Source organism: Phacochoerus africanus, chromosome 2 (assembly GCF_016906955.1).
Source record: "Phacochoerus africanus isolate WHEZ1 chromosome 2, ROS_Pafr_v1, whole genome shotgun sequence".
In the NCBI taxonomy this organism is placed as follows: domain Eukaryota; kingdom Metazoa; phylum Chordata; class Mammalia; order Artiodactyla; family Suidae; genus Phacochoerus; species Phacochoerus africanus.
The window spans coordinates 8,491,336-8,504,455 of record NC_062545.1 but is presented as its reverse complement, the minus strand read 5'-3'; the positions used below and the strand labels follow the sequence as shown (position 1 = coordinate 8,504,455).

General features: G+C 48.5%; 1 protein-coding gene across 7 annotated transcripts in view; it reads left to right on the top strand.

Annotated features, from left to right (window-relative positions):
• Window positions 1–13,120, top strand: part of SYTL3 (synaptotagmin like 3) — a 92,801-nt gene that overhangs the window by 58,460 nt on the left and 21,221 nt on the right. For 5 of the 7 annotated variants that reach the window (XM_047769826.1, XM_047769823.1, XM_047769824.1 and 2 more), the window contains one exon: window positions 5,459–5,593. In XM_047769826.1, the coding sequence (XP_047625782.1) occupies window positions 5,459–5,593 (135 nt within the window). The remainder of the gene's footprint in view (window positions 1–5,458; window positions 5,594–13,120) is intronic. The other 2 variants (XM_047769828.1, XM_047769827.1) reach the window with 1 other exon arrangement.

The following is a 13,120-nucleotide window of genomic DNA, read 5'->3' as shown; positions in this document are numbered from 1 at the left end:
TTGCTGGGCCTTCCACACATGCTCAGGATGTCCCATCCTGCCTCCATCCACACGCCACCAGAACTCTGAGCATCGGCCTCCGCCTCCCCCCCCCCCCCGCCCCCCGGAATGAAGATGGTATACTTATTCTGCCCAGAGCAGCACGGCGTTCTTGTAAAGATCCCCTGAGATAATAGTATCTAAACTGCTATCTAGTCCCCTGAATGTAAATCTAAATTTCCAGCACTTGTGATTATGTGCCAGGAATTTTTTTTTTTTTTTTAGCTCCTTAGGGCTGCACCTACAGCATATGGAAGTTCCTGCACGAGGGGTTGAATTGGAGCTGCAGCTGCCAGCCTACGCCACAGCCACAGCAATGCCAGATCTGAGCCTTGTCGGCAACCTACACCACAGCTCACGGCAACACCAGATCCTTAACCCACTGAGCAAGGCCGGGGATCGAACCTGTATTCTCATAGATACTAGACTGGTTCGTTACCACTGAGCCACAGCAGGAACTTCCTATGTGCCAGGCTCTTAACTAAAGCTTAACCTGGACTTTCATTTTATCCTCATACCACTTCACGGAGACGGGGGCTTGGAGAGAGGATGTCACATGCTCCTGGTTCCAGAACTGGAAATGGGGAGCAGTCTTGGTTTGGAAGCTAAACACGGTTCTCAATGCTGAGTATGTGAGTCGTTTGGGGATCCTGAAATGTAGATGCTAAATCATGAGATCGGGGCGGGGGTGGGGGCAGGAACCCGGAATCTCAGCTGTGTTTCTGAGGGGCTCGCGGGTGTGCAGGTGACGCGGCCGCTCCTGGACCTGACCGTGAGAGCAAGGTGTCGAGGGCGTGTGATGTGTTTGGAAGGTCCAGGAGTCTCCAGAGTGCAAACCAGCGTTCGTTCCCGTGGGCTTCCCCGCGTCCACATAAACACCATCCTAACTGCCAGTCCCTGAACCGACAGAGAGGGGAGCAGGCTGGTGCCTTTAGGAAACGCTGAGCCCGGGAAGGATGGCAGTGTTTGTTACAGACTTGATCGTGTTTCATTCTTACAAAATTCCTGAGAAAGGTATTGTTACCCCTGTGATAAAGATCCAGTACCTGCGTTCTAGTGGGAGGTTCTCCACCTTGTCTAATAACATGTAAAAGGGGAGCCAGAAACAGAACACAGGCTCCTATGATTCTAAATTCTAAACTCTTAGCCTTGGAGTTCCCGCGGTGGCTCAGTGGGTTAAGAACCTGACTAGTACCCATGAGGATGTGGGTTCAATCCTGGCCTTGCTCAGTGGGTTAAAGATCCGGCATTGTCAATAGCTGTGGCATAGGTCACAGATGGGGCTTGGATCTGGCGTTGCTGTGGCTGTGGCATAGGCCAGCCACTGTAGCTCTGATTTGACTCCTAGCCTGGGGAATTTTCATATGCTGCAGGTGCAGCCTTAAAAAAACAAAACAAACAAAAAACCCCAAACCTAAACTCTGAGCCTCTCCGTTATGTGCCCCCCCACAAAGGGACAGGTGAAGGCCACTGAGAAAAAGGCTCGGAAAGAAGATTCTGGAAATACAAATAATTCTCTTCCCTGGTGGGGTGGGATGAACTCACTTTGATGCCGTCGCTGACTCTGGGTTAACCATGTGCCAGGCATGTGTTCAGTGTAAAGCCCCTACAGGCATTTAATATTTCAATCTTACAGCCATGCCGTGAGGTCGGTGCTGTTACTGTCCCACGAAAGGTGAGGTGTCTGGGGCCAAGAGACGATGCAGGGGGCAATGCAGTCAGAGTGGCAGGGCCGGGTAGTCTGCTTCAGAGGCCATTCCTGCAATACTGCTGGGAGATGCCAGCGAAGTTTGTCTTCCAGCCTGGTTCCTACTCCTGAGGTCACGTGTCATGGGGTGGGGCACCCAGAGTACCTGTGCCCTTAGCTCCCATTCTGAAGCTGACCTGTCATGACACCACCCTCCCGGGCTGCCTGTGCACACGGAATGGGCCTGTGGGACAGTTGCAAGCTTGTCTAAAGGGCTAGAAAGTTGGGGCTGGGCCATGGCTGGGGGGCCCCCACTGAGCGGACCCTCTGTCCCATGTGTGTCAGAGTCACTGCCACACTCTTGGCAGGACCAGCCCATGACTTTGTAGGCATCCTCTCTCCCCACTTTCCTGGAGGATGTGGCTGTTTTAAAGAGAATTTTAGGAGTTCCTCTTGTGACTCAGCAGGTTAGAAGCTGATATGGTGTCTGTGAGGGTGTGGGTTTGATTCCTGGCCTCACTCAGTGGGTTAAGGGTCCAGTGTTGTCACAAGCTGCGGTGGAGGTCGCAGATGGGGCTCAGATTGGGCATGGCTGTGGCTGTGGTGGAGGCCTCAGCTGCAGCTCAGATTTGATCCCTAGCCTGGAACCTTCCAGTGCAGCCTTAAAAAAGAGGGAGAAATTTAGCCAAATGTTTATAAAGGAGTCCGTAATCATGGCGTGATCTACAAATGCCAAATGATTATTGGGTTGGAGTATAAAGACTATGTCTTTAAATAGGACGCTTGTCAGACTGCAGTTACACGGGCCTTGGCCTGTGAGCTCACGAAAAGGCCGCTCCCGTTTCCTTGGGGAGCCTGGAGCATCTCGCCGAGGTTAAGGTCACTTCTTCCCTACCCTGCTCATGCTTCGGGCCCTTGCGGGCTGCAGTTCCCCTGACCCGGTTCTCCTGGAAGCCCCCAGGGGCCCCTGGTGGATCAGTGAGGTGGCTGATTTGCAGTCATCCTCCTCTTGGGTCACTGGGTTGCATGTGACACAGTTGATCAGAATTCCATTCTTTAACTTAAAAAATGACTTCTGTGCTTTTCTGGATAATAAACCCATGCCTGCTCACTAATGAAAATTCAGAAAACACAGACGCTAGGGAGTCGCCTGGCCTACATGTGTATGCTCATTTTACAGAAGTGCCATCTAGTTTTGTAGTTTGTTTTTTAAGAAAAATCTAACATTATGCCTCCGTCTTTTCTGTGTCAATAAGCACAATGATTTTTGACAGCTGCTTTTCAGGTCTTGTAATTCATGCTGCCAAACTTCCCTTCTCTGAGACTGACTCAGTCTACACAGCCAGGAAGTGGCGTGACCATTTCCTAGCACTCCTACCAATGCTAAACTTTACACCTGTTATTTTAATATTTGCTAATTTGATAGGCAAATTTTTTTAATTTTTTTTTTTTGTCTTTTTTGCCTTTTCTAGGGCCACACCCGTGGCATATGGAGGTTCCCAGGCTAGGGGTCCAACCGGAGTTGCAGCTGCCGGCCTACACCACAGCCACAGCAACTCCAGATTCGAGCCATGCCTACGGCCTACACCACAGCTCACGGCAACACCGGACCCTTAACCCACTGAGCAAGGCCAGGAATCGAATCCGAAACCTGGTGGTTCCTAGTCAGATTTGTTTCCGCTGTGCCATGACGGGAACTCCTGATAGGCAATTAAAAAAAAATCTTCATTAGGGAGTTCCCACTGTGGTTCAGTGGGATCATGATCTGGCTTGTCTCTAGGGTGTTGCTGGTTCGATCCTTGGCCTGGCACAGTGGGTTAAGGACCAGGTGGTGCTGTAGCTGTGGCATAGGTTGCAGCTGTGGCTCGGATTCCACTCCTGGCCCAGGAAATTCCATATGCTCTGGGGACGGCCAAAAAAATTAAAAAAAAAAAAATCAATCTGTGTTTCTTTAGTTTCAGTGACTCTTTTCTCATGCTCTCCTTTTCCAACACCTGCCTGTCTGAAATCCTTCCCTTGGATCTCCGCCTCCCCCAGCCACCACCCCCCTCCTGCCGAGCCCACCCTTTCCTGCCCCCACCCTGCCTGTCCCTGGCCAAGGTCACACATCGCTGCGTGAGCATGATCGCGTGTCCGGCTCTCTGCTCCCTGCATCTCTGCCATTGCTTTGGCCTCGAGCAGGTCCCGCTCCACGCGCTCCATACCTGACCGTCCTGTGAGCCCCTCACTCTGGAAGCCTTGCCTTTGGGTCCTTCCCCAGCCAGCCTTCCACGTCCGCTCGGGGCGTAGCCCGGCGGAAGATCATTCCAGACGCCCCGTCTGCAATGATCCCACTCTTTCCCGTTGCCCTGGCTGACGCCTCCATCCAGGGCATCTCAGCTGAGCCCGTGAGCCCGTGGGGAAGGGAGGTGCGCCTTCTCCTTCCTCTCTCCCTCCTCCTCGTCCCACCCCCAGGACTTAGAGCAGCACCTTGAACACAGGGTTGCTTGACACATGTCTGATGGGATAAAGGTCTGGGAATCGAGAGCATCAGCAGTAACATGGAGGTAATCGTGTCTTTCATTTGTTCTGTAATAACCTTAGCTTTTAGAGCTCCTCTTGGGGCTCAGCGGGTTAAGAAGCCCCCTGGCATCCACGAGGATGCAGGTTTGATCCCTGGCTGCACCCAGTGGGTCAAAGATCCGGTGCTGCTGTGTGCTGTGGTGTAGGTCATAGATGCAGCTTGGATCCCGTGGCTGTGATGGAGGCCGGCAGCTACAGCTCTAATTCAACCCCCAGCCTGGGAACCTCCATATGCCGCAGGTGTGGCCCTAAAAAGAGAAAGAAATGATCTTAGCTTTTTAGTCCTGAAAATTATGACTGTAGTGCAACTGGTTATAGTGCCAAGTCCTAATTGGAACCGTTAACTCAGTATCCAAACCTAAAGTCTCCACTGCAAACTGTCTTTTCAGGCAGGAAGATGTTTTCCCTCCTTGCTGTGTACTTGCTCCATCCAGTAGAAGTTTCTAGCTACTGCCACACGTGGTTGCTGAGCACTTGAAATGTGTCTGGTGCAACCAAGGAGCTGAGCTTCCTGATTTTGACTTTGATTGGAATTTAAATTTGCAGAGCTGTGCGGCTGGTGGCTACTGCATTAGGGAGCACACGCTGCACACATCAGAGGCCTACCAACTCTTAAAATATTTTTATAACATTTAGAGACATGACTTGATTTTTTCCCCTTTTGTATGAGCACTCTTAAAATATTTTTATAGAATTTACAGAACTCTTAAGAAAATATTTTTATAGAATTTAGAGACATGATTTGATTTTTTTCCTTTCGTATGAGCACGAGAGAGAAAATTCTGCTTGTCACGCTGAATATTATATTTCATGTCCTCAAATGCCCACGTCTTTATCCAAGTCAGATGTGGGCTTCAGTTTCTTTAAGACTTTTACTGATCCGTAAGTAACCGCCCCCACCCCCATGACTGTTCACCAATGTCCCAAAGCCTGATGATGTCCGCCTTGGGGCCCCTTGGGGGGGGGGGGTGTGTGTGTGCGCGCGTGTATTTATCCAAATGGAAGTGCACCCTCCTTCTCAGCACATGGAAGTTTGTGTATTCGTGCCATCAGGGAATCGATGTGGGCTAAGCTTGATGTCTTCACATTTGAACAAAATCCAGCTATTCTGTGTTTTCTTCTCCAGAAGGTCAGCAGATGCAGCTATTAATTCTGGGTTTTCTTCTCCAGAAGGTCAGCACACCAGATCTTCTGAAACCTCTTGCTCAGGAGAGTCCCAAACGCGCCACCAGCCCTGTTTTGAAGCAAGAGGATCCCTTGTCCAGTCCGGCGCCCAACCCCTTATTCTCCGGAGGCTGGAGACACGTGAGTCTCTGATACTGCGTCACGTGCGCTTCTGGTCATGGTGTCCAATGAGGCAGGTAGGCAGGCGTCCTGGTGGTGTGTTGTCTTGCGGAATAAGCTGGAGCATGACCGGGAGCCCGGAGGTGATGCTGTTCTTAGACGGAGAGCTGGGAACAACCTCGCCCTCTTCGATGGTGCTTTTCTTTCTTCTGTCTCACTGTGGACGTTTTCATGTGTGCAGAGTCATCAGTAACAAATGGTGGTATCTTTGAGAAGTTTTTAGTTATGATGATGTTTGATTCTTCAAATTTTTCTCGTATGGTTATTTCTCTGACTTACTATGCACAAGTCATGAAGATAGTCTGTTTTTTTCTAGAAGATTTCTAAAAGTTTTCGTACATGGTCCACACTCCAGCTCATTAATTTTTGTGAATGGTCTAAGGTACAGCTTGAGGTTTATTTTTTGCCCCAGATGGATGCACAGTTATTTCAGCACCATCGGTTCGAAAAAGACTCTCGTTTTTCCATCAGTTTTGGTGTCTCTGTTGGAAGTCAAATGACCATACACGTTTGGGCCTTTTCCTAGGTTCTCTGTTCTGCCCACTGACCTTTTTGTCCCTATGCTCAGACCACGCTGACGTGATAAGTGCAGCTTTGTAGGCAGGCTTCAAGTCCTCCAACTTTGCTCTTTTTGGAGATTGCTTTGTGATGTTTTCAATGTAGCGCCTGTTTGTAGGCAGGCGTTTTTATTTGTTCATTTGTTATTCAGCAACATTGAATGAATGTTTACTCTATGCCTAAACATGTGATAGATGTTAGCCAGAGCCTTGGGTGAGAGGCCGTGAGGCTTGTATTAGAGTCATAGCTCTTTATCTTATTCAGTCATCTTAATCACAAAAACTCTTTCAACTTTGGGGTCTGTGTCAAGGAGATGGTATCAAAATTGTTCTTTTTATTTCCCTGGATTGCTCGGAGAATCAAGTGAGGGCACAAATTCTGCAGTGAAATATAGCAGTTGAGAACTCAGCTTCTCGAAGTTTCCACTGTGGTGCAAAGGGTTAAGGAGCCGGCATTCTCTCTGGAGCAGCATGGGTTCGATCCCTAGCCTGGCACAGTGGGTTAAGGATCCAGTGTTGCCACAGCTGTGGTGTAGGTTGCAGCTGTGGCTCTGATTCCATCCCTGGCCAGGGAACTTCCATATGCTGAGGATTCAGCCAACACCCCCCTCCAAAAAAAAAAAAAAAAAAACCAACAAACAAACAAATGAACAAACCTCAGCTTCTAGAAACCAACTTCATGTTTCAAGTTCCAGCTCCTTTAGTGGCAAGGAGCGTGAGCCAGACCTAGTACTTGAACCTCTGTGGGCCTTGGGGTGGTTCTGTTCTTATGGAAAATTGTGTTCACGTCAGAAAATGGGGACCCTTTCCCCACACCTACATCAGTGTCCAGTGGAACGTTCAAAGTCATGGCAGAAGCAGGCCAGACCCGCGCCAAAGGGGGGCTAACACTTGACTCAATCCAGGAAATGCTAGCAGCTCTCACCTATTCCTCGGCTCCAGCCACTGGCTCCGTGGGTGGTCTTGCCTCCATCAAAACCACCGCTTCCTCCCCCAACCTACTCAGAACGTGTGGCCCAGCAGCACTGACGTTACTGGGAGCTTATCAGAAATCAGAGCCTCTAGCCTTCCCCAGGCCTCCTGGACTCAGAATCTGCAGTTTAACAAGAGCCCCAGGAGGGAGTTCCCGTTGTGGCTCAGTGGTAGGGAACCTGACTAGTATCCAGGAGGACGCAGGTTCAATTCCTGGCCTTAATCAAGGGGTTAAGGATCCAGTGTCACCGTGAGCTGTGGTGTAGGTCGCAGATGTGGCTCAGATCTGGCGTTGCTGTGGCTGTGGTGTAGGCCGGCAGCTGCAGCTCCAATTGGACCCCTAGCCTGGGAACCTCCATATGCTGCGTGTGCGTCCCTAAAAAAGGAAAAAGAAAAAAGAAAAACGGGAGCCCCAGGAGATATGCACAGTGAAGTTTCAGAAATACATGGGTTGAGACAATTTCAAACTCGAGGAAGGTATGTCATTTGTTAAGGATTCTTTAACGGTCTGGAACTGTGATGTGCAATGTAGTAGCCATTCGTCACCTGTCATCAATAATCACGGATAACTTTTATGTTGACATATGTTGAAATGGTAGATTCTGGATATGTTACAGTAATAAAACTCGCTATTAATTTCACCTATTTCTTTTAAAAACGTGGCTACTAGAGAAGTTAAAATCACGTATCGGCTCCCTTACGCTTCCGTCCGCAGCCCTGGGCTGGCTGCTCTGATTGAGCATAAAGCAGCACCTACAGCAGGAGCTCTCTCGCAGGTTCTCTGCCGCAGCCTCCAAAACGCTGTGTGTGCGTCTCTGTGCTCTTTCCTGGGAAGAAGGTTCTTGTTGCCACACGGTTCTCAAGCAGGGGTGCGTGTCCACACTGGTGGAGGACTCCAATGCAAATTCACTTCACGCAAGTCCTGGGGTGAGACCCTCCCCACCCGGCTGAGGGCCACACAGGGGTGACGCAGCGTCCCCCAGAGCTGGACGGGATTGCTCCCGGCTGGGCCCTGGCCCTCTGCCTCTCGGACGCCCCGAGGTGTGGGAGTCTGGGGACCTGGGAGAGCTTGTGTTGGAGCTGGTGGAGCACCTTCCAGGTGATGTTTATACCTGAGAACAGTTCAGAAAGGTGAGAGGAGCCCTGTCCCTAGGGGGGAGTAAGCACAGGCGGCTCTAGAACATTCTCTCTCAGGGTTGAACCTGTGGTGGGTGCAGATAGGGAGAGCGTAGGAGTGGCCTCTGGGAGCTTTCCCATGACCCATGGAAGGTTTGCTTCCACCCCAGGTAATGTTCAGGCTCCAGGGACTCCAGCCAGCGGGAGCCGATGCGAGGTTGACCCTGGAGGGTGAGACAAAACCTTCCTTCCGAGGGAGCCCAAGGGGCAGCTTCCCCAAACTGCCCACTGAACTGGCCTCTAAGCTTCTCCAAGGGCCAGGGCTGCGTCTTGTGTGCCCAGAAACCAACAAAGAGGCAGGGAGGCGGGCTCTGATCCACCCCACAGGGGTCCACGAGGCCCCCACCTGCCCCAGGCTCACGCCACCCAACAGCCCCGGCCCTTGAATAGCCAGACCCTCTCCTGCGGCACCAAGCTCATTCCCTCCCTCCCCCCAAGTCTCTGCTCCAAGGTCACCTTCTCAGGAGGGCTACCCCCTGCCCTGCTCTGCCTCTCCTGCCCTGCTCTCATGTCTATCTCTGTTCTTATCACCTTTTACTGCTGGATAATTGGCTTATCTGCTGCTTATTGTCATTGGTCATTCCCCAGTGCCCAGAGCAGGGCCTGCCCCTGAAATGGCACTCCATAAATATTTGTGAAATGGTTGCTTGCATTCTCAGCAGAGCTGTTAGTGAAAACCTGCTGCAGAGCTGGGAGCTTCACTTCCCCTCATCTTATGGACGGATGCTATTATCCCATTTCGCAAGAGGGAACACTGAGGTTCATCGCAATTATGCAACTTGCCAAGGTCACATGGTCACTGCAGAACTCTGCTTCACCCCTCAGGGGCCCCGTGAGTCTGAGCGCAGGCTTTGTGTCCTGCCCCAGGGAATTTGCTGAGCTCTAAACTGAGTAGTTCCCTGAGCCCCATCCCCCTGGTCCAGCTTTGCTCCCTCGGGGCTGATCCACACCCAGAAAAACCTCTGAGTCAGAAGGATGCTGGGGCAAAGGGAGGTGACAGTGTATTCCTCTCCCTCAGAGTGTCTCTTACCCTGGGGACTTCCTCCAAAAAAAAGTACAAATGCAGCCCGGCTCCGTCTCCACTCTTTCTAAAGGCTTCTCTGATGGAGACCCTTAACATTTTTCATCATGCGATTGAATTATTACACATTTAGTCCTGACGTGTTCCCTTTAGACCGAAGCACTGTTGGTTTGAGGGAACTGAACTCCCACAGAGCAAATACCAGTATTGTTTCTTGCCCAAAGATGCTGCCTGCCTACTCTTCTGAGACACATCTATATTCTCTGAGAAATAGCAAGTTGGGGCTAGAAAAAGCCCTATTAAAGCTCTACCCTTTACAAAAGTAGAAATACACATGGGCAATACATGGAAACAGTCAATCTCCCCGGGGAGTTAAATCAGGGGGAAATGAAAGCAAGTATATTTGGGGAGGGTTTTAGCAAATTTAACACGTGACCCAGGTGGGTGCTGGGGACAGTAGGGAGCAGGGGGTGTTCTGGTAAACTGCTGCGGTGACCTGGAGGGCAACTAGCAACCTATAGCAAAGGCTTTCAAATGCCTGTTCTCTTCAATCCAACAAATTTTTTTTTTTTGGCCTTTTTTTGCCTTTTTTTCTAGGGCCGTTCCTGCGGCATATGGAGGTTCTCAGACTAGGGGTCCAATCCAAGCTGTAGCCGCCAGAGAAACAGCAACTTGGGATCCAAGCTGCACCTGCGACCCACACCACAGCTCACGGCAATGCCGGATCGTTAACCCACTGAACGAGGCCAGGGATCGAACTCACAACCTCATGGTTTCTAGTCGGAATCGTTAACCACTGCGCCACGACGGGAACTCCAAATTCAACAATTTTATTACAGAAAATAGTCTTTAAAAATCAGCATGGGTTCCCGTCGTGGCGCAGTGGTTAACGAATCCGGCTAGAAACCATGAGGTTGTGGGTTCGATCCCTGGCCTCGCTCAGTGGGTTAAGGATCCAGCATTGCCGTGAGCTGTGGTGTGGGTCGCAGGTGCAGCTTGGATCCCACATTGCTGTGGCTGTGGCTTAGGCCAGTGGCTACAGCTCCGATTAGACCCCTAGCCTGGGAACCTCCATATGCCTTGGGAGCAGCCCTAGAAATGGCAAAAAGACAAAAAAAAAATCATGAGTGTTGCCAAAAGCATGTATATGTGAACGTTGACAGTAGCATTGTTTATAATTTTAATGCAAAAAAGGAACAGGAAGTTCCTGTTGTGGCTCAGTGGTAACGAACCCCTCTAGTATCCATGAGGATGTGGGTTCAATCCCTGGCTCACAGCGTTGCAGTGAGCTGTGGTGTAGGTTGCAGAGGTGGCTCAGATCTGACATTGCTGTGGCCGTGGTGTAGGCCGGCAGCTGTAGCTCTGATGCGACCCCTAGCCTGGGAACCTCCATATGCTTTCGGTGCGACCCTGAAAGACCAAAAAAAAAAAAAAAATTGGAAAAAATGTCTAAAATAGGGCAACCATTAAATAAATTATGGTACATTTATTTAGGTGAATACCTTGCAACTATTAAAAATAATGTTGAAGAATATTAATGTGGAAAATATATATTGATAAACGAAGATATAATGTAACAAAATAGTGTTATAGTAGCACATATTTATAGAAACAAAACAGTTATAGACATTATAAAACAACTGAAAGTGTTACACCAAAAAGTTGACCCTGGAATAGCGGGCTTATGCTTTTTTCTTTTTTTTTTTTTTTTTTGTCTTACCTGTGTTTTGTATATCTTCTTCTTCAACATGAAATGCTTTGTGAGAAGAAAAACCAGTTTGTTTAAATTAAAAAATAATAAAAGGAGTTCCCTCATGACTCAGTGGTTAAGGATCTGGTGTTGTCACTGCTGTGATTTCAGGTCACTGCTGTGGTGGGGGTTTGATGCCTGACCCGGGAAGTTCTGCAGAGCATGGGTGTGGCCAAAAAGAAAAGGAAAACTCCAGTCATCAGCAGTTAGAAGTTGGCAGATTGAAGGGAGTTCCCATCATGGCCCAGTGGAAACGAATCCAACTAGGAACCATGAGGTTTCGGGTTTGATCCCTCGCCTTGCTTAGTGGGTTAAGGATCCGGCGTTACCGTGAGCTGTGGGGTAGGCCAGCAGCTGTAACTCCAATTAGACCCCTAGCCTGGGAACCTCCACGTGCTGTGGGTGTGGTCCTAAAAAACAAAAAAAAAAAACAAAAAAAAAAGGAGAACTTGGCAGAGTGAAGAAACCCTTTCAGCATTTCCGTGAGAGAAAAAAATCAGAGTTGCTGTCAGGTTTTCCCAATTTGGTTTTCACTTCTGTTTTTAAAAAAAAAAAAAAAATCTAAAAGGAATATATTTATATCAACATTTCCATACAGTTGACTTTTTCCCCTGCCAGTTGTGGTTGGCAAAGTGACCACATGCCAGTAATAGACATTATTGTCAAAAGGAGCTCCGTTGACATGGATGGGCAAGAGTTTGGCATGTTTGAGGGAAGAAGTAAAAAGCCAATTTCTTGGTTGTTTCCCTTAAACATAAATTTGAGAATGTGGAACATTACCTCAGCATTTGGGTCACTTCTAAGCAGGGACTAACCCAAAGCTTTGGCCCCGGCCATCACACAGCACTCATTGGGGTTTTGGAAATTTCCAGTTTCCTTTACTATTTCTGAACTTCTCTGGTTGCACTGATTTTTTTTTTTTTTAAAGAGTATTGTATTTCGCTGTCTTCTCATGTTAGTCTTTTTTTATTAAAAAAAAGAGTAAAGAATAGATAATTATATTGGCGTGATCTTTTAGAGAGTTATCTCTTTAAGAAATAATCTAGGAGTTCCCGTCGTGGCTCAGTGGTTAACGAATCTGACTAGGACCCATGAAGCTGCGGGTTCCATCCCTGGCCTCGCTCAGTGGGTTAAGGATCTGGCATTGCTGTGAGCTGTGACGTAGGTCTCAGATGTGGCTCAGATCCCGCATTGCTGTGGCTCTGGTGTAGGGCGGTGGCTACAGCTCTGATTAGACCCCTAGCCTGGGAACCTCTATATACCTCGGGTGCGGCCCTAAAAAGATAAAAAAAACAAACAAACAAAAAATCTGAAGGATAAAGGATTTAAGTTCTCCATGCTTATTTGAAAACAATGTTGCAATTATCAAAGAACTTGGTAGTTTCAAAAACATTTGTGTATTGCATGTAAACATTAAATAGCTTAATAAGCAGGTACACAGATGCTGTTTCATGTAAAACAATTTTTAAAAAAGAAAACAAAAAAGAATGACTACATTATGGCCTATTCATCCAGTGGAATACCGAAGTGGCAATGAATGAACTAAAACTGCACCTAAGCACACAGATGAGTTTTATTTATTTAAAAGAATTTTTTTTGTCCTTTTAGGGCTGCACCCAAGACATATGGAGATTCCCAGGGTAGGGGTCTAATCGGAGCTACAGCTGCCGGCCTACACCACAGCCACAGCGACGCGGGTTTTGAGCCATGTCTGCAACCTACACTGTAGCTCATGGCATTGCCGGAGCCTTAACCCACTGAGTGAGGCCAGGGATTGAACATGGGGCCTCATGGATACTGGCTGGATTCTTAACCCACAGAGCCACAGCAGGAATTCCCTATAGATGAATTTTTAAAATGAAATATCAAGAGAAAGTAAATTATTGGAGAATACGTACACAGTGTGATTCTACTTAAATTCCCAAAGCAGTGAAACTAACCAATCTATTGTTTTGGGGGGATATGTACATACATAATAAGACCACACAGAAAATCAAAGATGATTAATGGAA